The sequence below is a fragment of the Phocoena sinus genome, chromosome 15 (genome assembly GCF_008692025.1).
Source record: "Phocoena sinus isolate mPhoSin1 chromosome 15, mPhoSin1.pri, whole genome shotgun sequence".
Lineage (NCBI taxonomy): Eukaryota > Metazoa > Chordata > Mammalia > Artiodactyla > Phocoenidae > Phocoena > Phocoena sinus.
Window position 1 is genome coordinate 57,315,991 of NC_045777.1, and position 16,326 is coordinate 57,332,316.

Consider the following 16,326-nt stretch of genomic DNA (forward strand, 5'->3'; position numbering starts at 1 on the left):
CCCAAATAGAAAATTAGCTTTAAAATCGATGACATAACCCCACAATCCAATGCCAACCAACCATTTAAAAGGATGTAAAAGTGTGAGTAGCTAATCACAATTTATGGCAGGGAAAAGAAGATGAAAAACAGCGCTGATAGTAAAATTCTAATTTTGTAAAACAAATGTATATATGTATATGCAGAGAAAAAATAATGGAAGGATACGTATGAAAATATTACATTTGTTTTTTGAGTTGTGGGCCAAGAGTTTGGTTTCTTTCCATTTATTTGTATTTTTACATTTCCTTACAATGACTATGTTTGATTTTGTGATAAGAAACAATTAGTTTTAATTTTTTTTTTTTTGTTTTTTTTTGCGGCACGCGGGCCTCTCACTGTTGTGGCCTCTCCCGTTGCGGAGCACAGGTTCCAGATGCGCAGGCTCAGCGGCCATGGCTCACGGGCCCAGCCGCTCCGCGGCATGTGGGATCTTCCTGGACCGGGGCACGAACGCGTGTCCCCTGCATCAGCAGGCGGATTCTCAACCACTGCGCCACCGAGGAAGCCCTAGTTTTAAGTTTTAAAGTTATTTTTGATCTACTACACTGAATAATGTGATTTCTATGTATTTAGCCATCAAAGTGCACTTTAGAAAGGAACCTGACAAATAATTATATCACATCACACTAGGCCAATCCCAGCTCTATTGCTTTTTCCTTTTTTCCACACCCTGAGGCATGCAGGATCTTAGTTCTTAGCTCCATGACTGGGGACCAGGGATCAAAACCCCACCCCCCGGCCTCCACCCAGTGGAAGTGCGGCGTCTTAACCACTGGACCGACAGGGCAGTCCCTACTGCTTATTTTCTGTATCAGTCAAGGTCCCTGCACCAGAGAGGTGGCCGCTCAAATTGGGTGAGTTGAGGAGAGAGCAGTACAGGGGATCATGTTGTACTTGGAGGCCAATGACAGCTGAGTTACCTCTCCTGTGCTGGAAAGGCAAGGAGAGGGAGTGGTCACCAGTAGTCAGAATGGGTAGCCTGCTGCCACCCCACCGGTAAGGAGCTGGGGGAATAAGTACCCTGACTCATGTCCCTCCCTCTGCTCTCTTTTTGGGCTCCCATCATCTAGACTACTGGAGATGAGAGGGCATATCCCAGTTTGTGGACATGGGCTACACTGGTCAGCCTTCCAGTGCTGGTAGCCGAGAGAAGAATGGGCAGAGTGGACCTGGAAGGGTGGCCAGAGGACAGCCAGCCAAGGGCCATGGGAGCTTGTTTGAGTTGTTTAACCTCTATAGCATAATAAGAAATATATTTGGTCTTCATCCCTGCTTCCTGGCACAGATCTAAAACCCTCCGAATTTCCTGAGTGACAGGGGTGGCTTCTGTTATTCACAAGAAGCCCCTTTCAATCACACCTGAGTTTAGGCAAATGAGGCGGCTTAGGGTGGGGCCCCTAGACAGCCTCAGGATGGGGCTGCTCACCAGAAAGACCAAGTGGCGGAAGGGTTAGAACTCTTAGCACCCAACCGTCGACCTCCAGGAAGGGGTGGAGGGGAGCTGGGGATTTCAGCTCTATCAAAAGTCTTGAACAGCACCCTCTTTCTCTCTCTCCCTCGGTTGAAAGAAACCAGCTGCCAGGTCTCGAGTTGCCCCACGGGGAGTTAATTAATATAATTATCACCCAAACTGTTTCCTTTCCCAAAGGAGATTACAATGGGATCCCCGCTGTAAGCCCTCCCGGCATACATACCCTTCCCCTTTCCACGTCCCCAGCAACCTTTGATCTGTTTTCTGTGACTATAGATTAGCTTGCATTTTTTCAAAACTGTATGTAAAGGAAATGAATCATAAAGCACGTACTCTTTTTTGTCTGGCTTCTTCCACTCAACACAATTATCTTGAGATTCATCCGCGTCGTATTAGGTACCAATAGTCCATCCTTCGTATCGCTGTGGATCGCCGGGTCCACTGTAAGGACGTACAATAGCCCCTGTATCTTTCACCTGTTGATGGACATTCAGGTTGCCTTCAATTTGGGGCTGTTACAAATAGAGCTGGTATAAACATTTGTGTATAAATGTGCACGTAGGCTTTCTTTTCTCTCTGATAAGTATCTAGGAGTGGCTAGGTCTTATCATAAGTGTATGTTGAATTTTATTTTTTATAAATTTATTTACTTATTTATAATTTTTGGCTGTGTTGGGTCTTCGGTTGCTGTGCGTGAGCTTTCTCCAGTTGCGTAGAGCGGGGGCTACTCTGCTTTGCGGTGCGCGGGCTTCTCATTGCGGTGGATTCTCTTGTTGCGGAGCACGGGCTCTAGGCGTGCGGTCTTCAGTAGTTTGCGGCTCGTGGGCTTGTAGCTGTGACTCTCAGTCTCCAGAGCGCAGGCTCAGTAGTTGTGGAGCACGGGCTTAGTTGCTCCGCGGCATGTGGGGATCTTCCCGGACCAGGGCTCGAACCCGTGTCCCCTGCATTGGCAGGAGGACTCTTAACCACTGCGCCACCAGGGAATTCCCCCCCATATGTTGAATTTTAAAAGAAACTCTTGAATTATTTTTCAAAGTGATTACACCAGTTTACATTCCCACGAGCACTCTAACAGGATGCTTAACGATCACTGCACTAACTCACTAAATGCCAGAGGTCCCTTTCACTGTGATAACCCAGCCCACAGCCCCCTTTACAAACGCCCCCGGGGATGGGGCAGTGCTGTCACTATTGAGACCCACTGGACCAGAGGATCTCTGGTTCCAGCGCTAGGCAAGGATCTGCCCCCATTTAGGAAAACCTATGAACCCCCATATTTCTGAACTGAATTCATGGTAGCCTGAGGTCCAAGATGATCACAAGAGCAAGAGGTAACTGCTAGTAGCACATCTTGGCTTGGCCTTGCATTCTGTGGTTCTTCAGTATCTGAAAAGACCAAAATGGTCTTTATTTAAAGAACTAAGGTTTACATGCAGTGGCGAAACGCAAGTGGTGGTTAGAGCCTAGAGTCAGCTGACCCATTTGCTTTCTATTCTTAATTTTGTCTTTGGCCCTGGAGCCTCCCAGAGCCTCCCTGGGGAAAAAATAAGAGGTGTTTGGTAATCTTGCGCTGAAAGCGGGTACTTAAGTCAAAAGTACACCTGGGGCTTCCCTGGTGGCACAGTGGTTGAGAATCTGCCTGCCAATGCAGGGGACACAGGTTCGAGCCCTGGTCTGGGAAGATCCCACATGCCGCGGAGCAACTAGGCCCGTGAGCCACAATTACTGAGTCTGCGCGTCTGGAGCCTGTGCTCCGCAACAAGAGAGGCTGCGATAGTGAGAGGCCCGCGCACGGCGATGAAGAGTGGCCCCCACTTGCTGCAACTAGAGAAAGCCCTCGCACAGAAACTAAGACCCAACACAGCCATAAGTAAATAAATAAATAAAAATTTAAAAAAAAAAAAAAAAAAAAAAAAAAAAAGTACACCTGAACTCAGCTAATTTGCACTAATCGCCTATGCCAGCCGCGGATCAGCCAGAGAGGAAAACGTCCTCACGATGCAACCACAAACACGCATTGTGGGAGCTTCCCACATCAAACACTATTTTGATTTCTAAAACCTTCATCCCCTGCCCCCTACTAAACTGGAGAGTGCATCAGAATCCCCTAAGGGCTTGTTAAGACCCAGAGCGCCTGGTCCGACCCCTAGCGATTCTGATTTCTTATATCTGATTTCTTCTATCTGGAGAGGTACCTGAGAATTTTCGTTTCTAACAAGTTCCCACGTGGTGCTGATGATGCTGGGCCAAGGGTCACACTCTGAGACTCATCTGCCGATTGGAACCTTTTCTTTGACAATGGGAAGTTCAACCATGGCAGTGATTTTTCAACTGATGTGATTTTTTCCCCCCAGCGGACAAAATCCGGAAACATTTTTGGTTGTCATAACTGGTCCTGGCCATTAGTGAGTAGAAGTCAGGGATGCTGTTCAATATCCTATGATGCATAGGACAGCTATGATTATTAGAAATTAATTAGAAATAATTATTTGACCCAAAATGTCAGTAGTGCCAGTGTTGACAAACCCAGCACTATAGGAGAATGCTTAAATAAATTAGAAGATTCCCACAAGGAATATATTATGCAGCCATTAAGAAGAATGCTCCTGGTACAACAATAGTCAATATTCTGTAAATGAAAGTAACCTTTTAAAATTGTATAAAATATTAAAAAATTAAAAAAAAAGAAGAATGCTCCTTATACTATATATAAAAGAGATAAACAACAAGGACCTACTGTATAGCACAGGGAACTATATTCAATATCTTGTAATAACCTATAATGGAAAAGAGTCTGGAAAAGAATATATATATTCTTTTTCAGATATATATATATTTACATATATCTGAAATATCTGAATCACTTTGCTGTATACCCGAAGGTAAACACAACATTGTAAATGAGAAAAAAAAAGAATGGTCCTTAGACCTTTTTATAACTTGGGGAGTTGTTCATGATATCATGTGCGGGGAAAAAAAAAGGATAAAAGAAGTATATTCAACATATCAGATGTTTCATTTAATTTTCTTTGTACTTTACCACTACCTAGAATTATCTGGTTTGTTTATATGTATACTTATATATCGTCTGTCTCCATTTACTAGGTTGTAAGCTCCTGGTATTCTTTGGTTTTTTTTTTGTTTTGTTTTGTTTTTTTGCGGTACGCGGGCCTCTCACTGCTGTGGCCTCTCCCGTTGCGGAGTACAGGCTCCGGACGCGCAGGCTCAGCGGCCATGGTTCACGGGCCCAGCCGCTCCGTGGCATGTGGGATCTTCCCAGACCGGGGCACGAACCCGCGTCCCCTGCATCGGCAGGCGGACTCTCAACCACTGCGCCACCAGGGAAGACCCGCTCCTGGTATTCTTTAGAAGAGCATTAAATAGTTGCTGAGCACGTGAATAGGTAAATGTAAGTAAAATCAGTGGTGTGCTGGTAAATGTTTAACAACCAACTCTCAGGAAAGAAAATCTCTGATTTGTCACATGTGCCAGTTTCCATGGTGGCTGATTTCAAGCTACCTCCAGCTTAAGAAGAGATGAATTAGAGGGCTAGCTCCTGGGCTAGTTGATGTCCTCCAAGGATGAGTAGAATAACCTGGCTAGTAATATGATCCAGCTCCCAATTTCTGGTCTCAAGCCAGCTTCCAGATTCCTGCTTGAGAGCATCAGTTGAAGAAATGTTATGTTAATCGTGGCAGGAGTCTGGGGAATGATGCATAGAAACATTCTGGGTATTGGGGACCCATAAAGTGTAGGTGTTCAGGCGGTGAGCTGCATGAAGGTGGCACGTCTGGGGCGTGTGCCATTTACATCACAGACACACGTGAGCTTGTATGAAAGAACGCAGGCAGGCTCAGAGATTCTTGTCTTCTGAGTCCTGAGGCAGGGTGTATACCCTCCTTCATAAACCCCATGGACTGCTGGCCATGTACACATTCTGGAGAGCACACAGACACACGTGGTCCTGTTATATATACACGTACGTGGCTGGGCATCCCCTAAGCTCCACCTTTCTCAGAGGCCCAATTCTGCTCCCTCAACCCTGACTCTGAAGCTGACATGATTGTTCCACCTGGGGGAGAGGGCAGTGGGGTATCACCATTGCTGGTGATACTATATGTCCTGGGACGCCTTCAAGTGGGTAAAAGTATTTGACCCTCAGCCAGGGCTGTTGTACACCTGGCTACAGGAATGTACTTAAAACTGTTTAAAAAAATCATTTGAGGACTTCCCTGGTGGCACAGTGGTTGAGGGTCCACCTGCCAATGCAGGGGACATGGTTTCACTCCCTGGTCCAGGAAGATCCCACGTGCCGTGGAGCAACTAAGCCCGTGTGCCACAGCTACTGAGCCCGCGAGCCACAACTACTGAAGCCCGCGTGCCTAGAGCCCATGCTCTGCAACAAGAGAAGCCACCGCAATGAGAAGCCCATGCACCGCAACAAAGAGTAACCCCCACTCACCGCAACTAGAGAAAGCCCACGTGCAAGACACCCAATGCAGCCAAAAATAAAATAAATAAATTTTAAAAAATCCTTTGAGGGGCTTCCCTGGTGGCGCAGTGGTTGAGAGTCCACCTGCCGATGCAGGGGACATGGGTTCGTACCCCGGTTCGGGATATCCTCCTTTCTGTTCCACCATCCTTGGCATATAGCTTCCTTCCTTAAGGTTACCTCATGGTCAAAGATGGCTGCTGCAGCCCTTGCAATTGTTTGTGCTCTAGGTAGAAGGAAGAAGGAAGTAGCAAGTGGGCAAGTTAAGTCAGTTCCCTCTAAGTAGCTTTCCCGGAAGCCCCACCCAATGACTTCCTCTTATTATTTCATCATCCTCCCTTAATTTCAAGGGATGCTGGGAAATGTAGTTCTTAAGACGGACACATTAAGTTCCTAAAGCTGCCAACCTCCTTCTCTTCAAGGCCAGCTGGGCACGTTTGGTTTCCCACAGGTACGATCATTTGGTTGCCATCTTTGTTCCTTCCATTGGCCTGGAGGACATGATAGCCCTTGCTAAATTCACCCAGAAAAGCTTAAATGATGGCCAACAAAGCCCATTCTTCCTGAACACTGGAATGTCTCTAATAAAAAAAGCTCTCCTCCAAAATAAAATGGCCTTGGACATTATAATGCCTCAAAAGGAGCCATCTGAACCATTATCCCAATAAAATGTTGTGTTTTCATACCTGAAAAAAAGAAAAAGGGCACATTGCCCACTTGAATAAAATGTAGGCTCTGTTAGCAAAGAACAACTGTGGACTGATAATTGGGAAGGGAGCTAGCAGACTCTGTTATATATATTATCCCATTCCGTGCTCAGTTTTGAGAGATCCTTAGGAAAATCCACCATTTCCCCCATGAGGTCTGAGATTCTGTGACACGTCTGGGTAAAAGATTTTTTGTCTCATAGATAACAGACTAGCAGCACTATTTTCTATTGTTTGTTAAGGCAGGTAGAATTTACTTGCCCTAGGTTAGCTGTATTTCATAACAAGGGGAGGAGAACATATAAGGCTTCCAATTTCTGTTAAAATTTTCTTTCTTTAAAACTTATCTTTGTTTTCAATCTGTGTTACTGTTTAAAACAAGAGTTTACCTTCAGTTTACCAAAAGAGGTAAGTGGGTTGTAACTGGACCCAATCATGAGCATGCCATTTATGCTCTCAGAAAGGCATCAAAAAGGGGAATCAGAACACACCTCTTCCACCTTCCTTCCCTACTTGCTGGAACACTCACCTCCTGTTTCTGTACAAGATGACTTTGGAAGGTGAGTTGTGGGCCTGCTGGGTCACCCTTGGAGTCTAGGATTTTTTGAACAATCAGAGAATCCCACCTTCATTAGAGAGCTGAATGCAGCCTGGGTGAAATCTAGATCTGGTGGTTTTAAAACATGTTCTCCATGGGACTTCCCTGGTGGTCCAGTGGTTAAGACTTCGCCTTCCAATGCAGGGGGTGCAGGTTCAATCCCTAGTCGGGGAGCTAAGATCCCACATGCCTTGTGGCCAAAAAACCAAAACATAAAACAGAAGAATATTGTAACAAATTCTATAAAGACTTTAAGAATGGTCCACATCAAATAAATCTTAAAAAAAAATAAAATAAAACATGTCCTCCAAATCTATGACACTCCTCTCCTCAGTAGATGGGGTCTAATTCCCCCCCTCCTTGAATGTGGCCCAGACAGTGTGTTGCGTCTAAGGCATAGAATGTGGCAGAATGATGCCGTGGGACTTTTTTTTTTTTTTTTTTTTTTTTTTTTGCCGTGGGACTTTTGAGGCTAGGTCATGAAAAGGGTAACTTCTGCCTGGTATTCTCAGCTCACTCACTTTTGGGGAAGCCATGTCTTGAGGACACTCAAGCAGCCTGTGGAGAGCCTGAGGCTCCTCATCTGTTCATTTCACCATGCTGGTTCATTGAAAGATCAGACTGTGGACTGGGAATATGTATCTTCTCAGTGAGATGTTTGGATTCCTTCTTCTCCAAGAGATCTTCTCACTAAGTCATGCCCCTCCTGCTGTCTTTGCTTCAGCAAAGAATGGTGATTCTGGAGACAGGCTGCCTGAGTTTCAATCCTGGTTCTACTGCCTACAAGCCGAGTGGTTTTTTTGCTTTTTAAAAATTTATTTATTTTTGGCTGTGTTGGATCTTTGTTGCTGCGCGTGGGCTTTCACCAGTTGCGGCGAGTCGGGCTACTCTTCGTTGCAGTGGCAGGCTTCTCTTTGTGGTGGCTTCTCTTGTTGTGGAGCACGGGCTCTAGGCACGTGGGCTTCAGTAGTTGTGGCGCACGGGCTTAGTTTCTCCGTGGCATGTGGGATCTTCCCAGACCAGGGCTTGAACCCTGTCTCCTGTATTGGCAGGCAGATTCTTAACCACTGCACCACCAGGGATGTCCGAGCTGGGTGGTTTTATATGAGTTATTTAACCTCTGTAAGCCTCAGTCTCCTCATCTGTAAAAGGAGACAATCGATGGATATACATCAGGGTTTCTCAACCTCAGCATTACTGACATTTGGGCCAGATAATTCTTTGTTGTGGGGCTATCCTGTACATTGTAGGATGTTTAGCAGCATCCCTGGTCTCTACCCACTAGATGCCAGTAACAATGTCTCCCCTATCCCAGTTACAACAACCAAAATGTTTCTAGACATTAGCAAGTGTCCCGTGAGGGGGCAATATCACCCCCAGTTGAGAACTGCTGACCTAAGTCATTTATTTCTGTGCATGGTGCCTAGTCAGCCCTCGAGAAATGATCATCATGATTATTTTTCTCTCTTCTGATTGCAACAATATTAGATTTCAGCAACGTTTTTGCTAGGTGTTTTTTTTTTAAGATGCTGTTTGCATTTTTGTGACAAAATTATTTTTTAAATTGTATGCAAGATGACTAATTTCATGTGATGTGAATTTTAACTCACTTTATTTTTTATTTATTTACTGTTTAAAATTTTTTATTTATTTATTTTTTTGGCCGTGCCAAGTGGGATCTTAGTTCCCCGACCAGGGATCGAACCCATGCCTCCTGCAGTGGAAGCAAGGAGTCTTAGCCACTGGACCACCAGGGAAGTCCCTGTATGCTGTTAAATGTTAAATAAAAGATGTTTTATTTTATCTTGTTATTAGTATTGCCTTTTGAATATGATTTGACTTTTCTTTTTTTTCTTTGACTTTTCTTATGTCTTTTGTCTCATGTCCTCGAGTCTAACTTTGACCTTTCTAGCAGTAATTAATCCATGAGACCACTTTTGCTGCCCACTGTGATGAATGCATGCATTATGTATCGTGAGAAGCTTTTGGTATCCTTTATTGTCTTGACATTTCTGCTCGGTAGACAAATAGGTGAGGAAGGGCTTCCCTGGTGGCGCAGTGGTTGAGAGTCCGCCTGCCGATGCAGGAGATACGGGTTCGTGCCCCGGTTTGGGAAAATCCCACATGCCGCGGAGTGGCTGGGCCCGTGAGCCATGGCCGCTGAGCCTGCGCGTCTAGAGCCTGTGCTCCGTAACGGGAGAGGCCACAACAGTGAGAGGTCCGTGTACCACAATTTAAAAAAAAAAAAAAAAAGGTTAGGAAAAAGATGGGCTGCCATTGTGGGTTTTTTTTTGTTGTTGTTGTTGCCATTGTGGTTTTAATTCAATCACATTAACAATCTTGGAGTGGGGAAGGCCTTTTTAAGCTTGATGCAAAACTCAGAAGCTTTATTTATTAAAAAAAATTTTTTTTTGGCCACACCTTGAGGCTTGCAGGATCTTAGTTACCCGACCAGGGATTGAACCCGAGCCCTCAGCAGTGAAAGCTGTCCTAACCACTGGACCGCCAGGGAATTCCTTCTGGTTACTTTAAATGGATTGAAGTTTCCAGATCTTAGCTGAAAGGTGTTATATTCACTGTGGCTCATACAGCCTCCCAATTCCAAGGCTGGAGGCTAACCCAGAAGCATTTTCCCAGGCCCCTTGAGTGCTAGTCTTTGTTGAATGATTTTGTGTGCTGGGATTGTAGGAGTTTGTTCTCTCCTCACTTATCATTTTTTTTTTTTAATTAATTCATTTATTTATTTATATTTTTGGCTGTGTAGGGTCTTCGTTTCTGTGCGAGGGCTTTCTCTAGTTGCGGCGAGCGGGGGCCACTCTTCATCGCCGTGCACGGGCCTCTCACTGTCGTGGCCTCTCTTGTTGCGGAGCACAGGCTCCAGACACACAGGCTCAGTAGTTGTGGCTCACGGGCCCAGTCGCTCCGCGGCATGTGGGATCTTCCCAGACCAGGGCTCGAACCCGTGTCCCCTGCATTGGCAGGCAGATTAGATTCTCAACCACTGCGCCACCAGGGAAGCCCCTCACTTATCATTTAATCCTGAGACTTTTAACCCCTTTTTTAACCCTATGACTTTCTAACATCATCTCCATTTATTATGCTCAGAGAGACTTAGTAATTAGCCCAAGGACACTCAGCTAGGAAGTGCCTGTACAATTATTTAGAAAGCCAGATAAGATGGCACCATCTCACCATCATCAGAAAGAGAATGTAGTTCAAGTCAAACCAGATCATTCCTGGTTCCTGGAGCCCTTTCTACTTCTGTGCCTTTGAATCTATGGGTCCCTCAACTCTGAGGGGCCTCTCCCTTCAGGGAGCCTTGCCTGTGCTTCATGGCTTAGCTACAACGCTTCCTCCCCCAGGAAGCCCTCCCTGATTCTCATCACTGGGAAATAGCATTTGGCACATGCTCATGCTGCTTTTCACAGTGGCCACTTGTGAGACTCACCCCACAGCTTTTGCAGGTTGGCTATGAGCACCCACCGGGTGTTGATGTGTAATAATGTTGCTTAGGTTTTAAAAAAGGCAGTTTAGAATGAAAAAAAAAAAAAAACTCATTTGCCAGTAGCCTGGTCTCCAGTCATTTTGTGTGTATGTGTGTGTGTGTTTGTGTGGGACAGAGAAAGAGAGAGAGAAATTCACCTAAGACCTTGGTAGCTCCCAGAAGAATCTCACTTATCACAGAAAACGTTACAATGCATTCAGATGATGATGATAACGATAATTATTTGCTGTAAAAATAACTGAAGATTTTTCCTATTGTATTGAAAAAACATTTTCATATTATAGAATCAATAAATTGTTTTTGTAGTGCCTGTACAAAACAGACCCTAGGCTGTGTTCCTCTAATACTGAGTGGACAAGTGCCCTGCCTGCTGCTCCCTCCCATTCTGGTCGACCTAAAGAATTTGGGATTCCTTTACAAGCCTTACCTTTGCCTGGCAGGTCCTTCCTGCCATGGCTTCCATCCCCCTTTCTTTCTAAACCTTATCTTTTTAAGATTCAACCAGGAACAAGACTGCCAAGCTCCCTGCCCTCTAAGAACTTACTTTTTGGTGAAAGGAGACACATAAGTAATCATTTCAGATACTGATACAGGCTATGAAAAAACAAAACCAGGCAATAGGAGAGTGTGGAGGGTGGTGCTTTAACGAGGCTGGTCTGACAAAGGCTCTCTGCTCGCGGGCCATTTGAGAGGAACCTTGAGGAATGACGACGAGAAGGAAAAGATTCCAGAGAGAGAGGGAACTGCGAGGGCAAAGGCAGTTTCCGAGGAAACAGAAAGAAGGCCAGTGCGACTGGGCAGCCCAAGCCAAGAAGAGACTGGCGTTGAGATGAACAGAGGAGGCGGGGCCAGGTCCTGCAGGGACTTGTAGCCCACAGAGAGGAGGTCAGATTTTATTCCCAAGGTGATGGCTTTACAGCCAAATAGCTTTGTAGACGGGTTTTCTTGCAGCTCGTGGGACTTCTCCAAGCCCCAGTGGCTCATGCCTCCGCCGCCAAACTGTGAGGGCCAGTTTTGCCTCTGTGCGGTCATCGCCCCTTTAAGTGGCGGCTTACTCCTCAGACCCTGAGCCCCTGGGGACGCCCCCCGGCTGGGTGACCGCTGCGCGCAGCCCCGCGGCTGGCCCACAGCAGTCGCGCAGCCCGGGTCGGCGGAGGCTGACCGGGCGATTGCGCACGGAGGCCGAACAAGAAGTCGGCGCAGAACTTTCCCCCTGGAAGCGGGGCCTCCCACTCGGCGCGGCTACGCGGATTCCGGTAGTGGGGGGGGGGGGGGGGCGGGGGCTGGCACGTGAGGCAGGCGGCCGCACGTGGCCCAGGAGTGTGCTTTTTTCGGGACAGGTGCGGGGGCCGCCAAGTTCGCGAAAGCGCAGACGCAGCCGGGCCTCGGCACCCCGTCTCCCACTCAGGTTTATTTTCAGATTCGCGGCCGCTGCGGTCTGGTCAAGGGAAGGTGTTCTCGGAGGGCGCCAGGGCCTCTTAGTGGGGCGGGCCAGAGGGTCCCCCACGCGCAACGCGCAGCGAGCCGCGTGCCTGCTGTCTGCCCAGCAGGCTGGTGGGAGCCCGCGGGCCTCGCATCTCGGAAATTTTTCTTTGGGCTCTGAGGCTCAACTTGCCCATCTAAGAAATGGGTCTGAAGTAAACAGCTGGCGAAGCACTTTGCCAACTTGGATTCAAGTTGGGCGTTTAATTCACTTTCTTCGATTCCCTCCTCCCTTTGGAAGCCCAAGGGGCTGGAGTAGCGGGATGCCACCCACCACACCCTTCCGTCCCCGCAGAGTGGTCACGGGAGTTGATTTTGCGTCCCCTACGGCCTGGAGGCACCGGCTCAGCCCTCCTGTGGGATGTGGGCTCAGAGCTCCGGGTCACGTGACTCCTGCCCACTGCCTCTGGCCAGCGAGCAAGTGCGCATGCGCAATTCATTTTTCCTCTCTCTCTCTCCCCTCTCCCCTCCCCCTCCCTGTCTTTCCTCTCTCTCTCCCTCCCCTCTCTCCCTCCCCCTCCCTTACTCTCTCGCTCTTTACCTCTCCCTCTCTCCGTCCCCCTCTCTCCCCCCTTTCTCTCCCTCTCTTCCTCTCTCCCTCCCTCCCCCTCTTTCTCTCCCTCCCTTCCTCTCTCCCTCCGTTCCTCTCCCTCCCTCCCCCTCTTTCTCTCCTTCCCTCCGTCTTTCTCTCCCTCCCTCCCTCCCCCTCTTTCTCTCCCTGCCTCCCCCTGCCTTCCTCTCTCTCTCTCTCTCTCTCTCTCTCTCTCTCTCTCTTTCTCCCTCCTCTCTCTCCCTCTCTCTCTCTCTCTCTCTCTCTCTCTCTCTCTCTCTCTCTCTCTCCCCCTCCCTCCCTCCCTCTCCCCCACCCCTTAGGTTGGCTCGGACGCAACCACTGTCAGCTCCGCCCCCTCCTTCTCCGTCTTCACCCTTCCTTTCACTCCCTTCCCCTCGCCCTTTGGTTACGTCAGGCGGACACGCCGATGAGCCAATCACGGCGCTGTGTTTAGAGGCCGGCAAGCGGAACCGGTCGGATTGGACCAATAGAAGCCCTCGGATCCGGCGCGCCCCAACCGGGCAGGGGAGCCGGGGCCGAGTGGGCGGTGCTTCCCCGTCAGCATGTGGGCGGGGACCAGCAACCGCAGAGGCGTCGACGACGGCGGCAGCAACGACGACGTTCCTCAGTCTTCGGGGTAGGCTCGGCGGCGCCGGCAGGCCTACGCGGAGCGGTCGGCGGTGGCCCTAGGGAGGCCGCGGCGCCATGGCGGGGCGGTAGACGTGCTCAGGCCGGCGAGGCGAGAGGCGGCGGTGTTCATCCGGTCCGCAGCGCCCTTCGGCAGGGGCCGGGGGTGGGGAAGACCGGGTCGGGGGTTGTCCCGGGCAGCGCGGGGCCGCGGGGCGGGGCTCGCAGGCCGTCGGCGTGCAGGAGGCCTGGGCCGCCGCGAGGAGCCGCCGCAGGCCGCTGGGCCCCGCCGCCGGGCCGCTCGACGACGACGCTCCCGCGGGGGCCCCGCCTGAGCAGGACGCGGCCGCGGCGTCTGCGAGGCCGCGGGAGGCCGCGGAGGATGGAGGAGCGGAAGGAGGAGGGCGAGGCCGAGATCCAGGAGCATGGGCCCGAGCATTGGTTCTCCAAGTGGGAGCGGCAGTGCCTGGCCGAGGCCGAGCAGGACGAGCAGTTGCCCCCTGAGCTGCAGGAGGAGGCGGCGGCCGCCGCGCAGCCCGAGCACAAGCAGCAGAAGCTGTGGCACCTCTTCCAGAACTCGGCCACCGCCGTGGCCCAGCTCTACAAAGGTGAGGGCCGCCGCCGCCGCCATTTTGCGCCGCCGCCCCCGCCTCGCGCCCGGCCGTCGGCGGAGAGCCCGGGGAGCGGTTGGCTGGGCTCCGGCCGTCGCAACGCGGCCCCACCGCCCCCTCCTCGCAAGATGGCGCCGCGGGAGGCGGGCCCTCGGGAGGCGGCCGGGGGCCGGCGCGGGGGGCGGCCGGGCTTGGGGCTGCCCGTGGGGCCCTCCCGCTCCGGGGGCCGGGCCGCTGGGTGCCCCCGGGCCGGGGAGGGCAGGGGAGGGCAGGGGAGGAGCCCCCGGTCACAAAATGGCGAAGGGAGGCGGCTCGGGGGCCCTATTGTGCCGGAGCCGGCCTCGGGGCGGGGACTGCGAAAGGGTGCCTTCCTCTGCCGCGCATCTGTCCCGGCTGCGCTCGGGGGCCCCGCGGCTCCCCCTCCAGCCCCGCCGCGACCCCCTTCTTGCCCGCTCCCCACCTAGCGCGGGATCCCGGAACCCTTGAACAAAATGGCGAAACCTAATATGGCCGTTCCGGAGTGATTGACGCCCAAATAACATTGCATTTTCTTTTTTTTTTTTTTTTTTTGTCTTTGTGTGTTTCTTTCTCTTTTTTTGTTTTTTTTCTTTACTTTCGTCGTTTTTCAGACCGAGTGTGTCAGCAGCCAGGACTTTCTCTTTGGGTTCCCTTCCAAAATGCAGCCACTGCCGTCACCAACCTTTACAAAGGTAAGGACAACTTTGCTGCATTGCTGGCTAAGGGGAAGGGCGGTCTGCGTCAGGGTTTAAGTCCTGCGTTCCTTAGTGCATTGGCCACCTTGACCTGGAGGTATCTCCCGAGTGTTTTCTGCTTCTGAATCCAGCCACTAACTCTCAGTATCTTGCAACTTGAGAATTCTGGCGGTGTGATGTTATATCTAGATAACGGGTTCTCAGCCGGGGGCGTTTGGTCCCCTCACCCCATGGCGATATTTGACAATGTCTGGGGGCACTCCAGAGTGTCATCACTGAGTGGAGGCCGCTAACTGTCCTCGGTGCGCGAGACAGCCTCTCCACCCCCCAAATGGCAGTAGTGCCGAGGTTGAGAGGCCCAGAGCTCCAGACTGTGAGATGTGCTTCTTAGGCACCCGGGGAAGAGGAGTGTGTCTCGCACAGAGGTGGGTGGGACAACTTGTTTGTGGAAAAGCACCTCTTGGAATAGTTTTTCTTGAGTTAGATAATTTCGAGCATGATGGTGGCACAGCATAATTTAAGTGCGTCGAAAACTAGCTAATTGGAGTAATCTGTACGCACATTAACATGCAGATATTTGATGGGAGTTGCTCTTCCCTAGCAACTCCATCAAATATTTGCCTTCCAAGCTACTTTCTGCCTGATGGTACATTGTTGGCAGGAAATCTGATCAGTTTGAGTTGATATCAAGATTTGTGTTTCATGGCAGTGCTTTTCTGCAGTTAATCCCCACCCCCCACGTGAAGATATGTGAGTAAATGTTCTTGCCCATCGTGTTCTTTCAGCAACAGTGGGTTTAGGTTTGTTTTGAAGATTTGGAAATTTGGGTTTGATATTTGGCAAGGTTTCTGTGGGAAAAGGATTTGAATTTGAGTGTTAATTTTAGTAAAAATGTAATTTAAATAAATGCTTTTAAACTGCCAGAAGCTGTTGATAATTGCAGTAGAGCTTTGTGTTTTTCAGAATTATCTAAATAAGGTTGAAACAGGCTGTGGAGTGACTTGGTTCTCAGATTCTTAGCTGCATAAGAATAAGCCAATTAAGATAGCATTCTTTAGGGAAAAAATCCCTTATTTTGGATTTCCTTTTAGACCTTGCAGTTTTTTGGGATGATAATTTGAGAATGTAAACTGAACCTGGTGAACAGAATGTTAATTTCAGGGAATGAGGAGCTAATAATCTAGGCTTACTGAGAAAAAGAAACCTAATGAAATGGTGCCCCAGTGGTCAGCTTTGATTTTATGTAGCTGAGTTCCTTAAATTTTGACTCTAACATTCATTACTGCTTGAGGGTTTTTAACATTCTCTGGAATGGCTCTTGGTTTCACCCAGACAGGGAATTTGAAATAATACTTGAAACTCATATTTTTGGAAAACTCTGCTTTCTTGGACTATAATTTACATATAGTAAAATCACCATTTTAAGGTGTATGGCGTGAATTTGACAAACATACATTGTTAGTAAATGGAATATATTCCCCCCACCCCGGGCAACCGCTGATCTGATTTCTGTATATATGGTTTTT

General features: G+C 49.2%; 1 protein-coding gene and 1 pseudogene across 2 annotated transcripts in view; one reads left to right on the forward strand and one right to left on the reverse strand.

The window, feature by feature from the left end:
* LOC116740469 overlaps positions 1–11,846 on the reverse strand; it is a 29,681-nt pseudogene extending 17,835 nt beyond the window's left edge.
* Positions 11,719–16,326, forward strand: part of C15H16orf72 (chromosome 15 C16orf72 homolog) — a 59,279-nt gene continuing 54,671 nt past the window's right edge. The window contains exons 1-3 of one of the 2 annotated variants that reach the window (XM_032606427.1): positions 11,719–12,070; positions 13,170–14,084; positions 14,717–14,797. In XM_032606427.1, coding sequence (XP_032462318.1) covers positions 13,859–14,084; positions 14,717–14,797 — 307 coding nt within the window. In that variant the 5' untranslated portion in view covers positions 11,719–12,070; positions 13,170–13,858. The remainder of the gene's footprint in view (positions 12,071–13,169; positions 14,085–14,716; positions 14,798–16,326) is intronic. The other variant, XM_032606425.1, reaches the window with a different exon arrangement.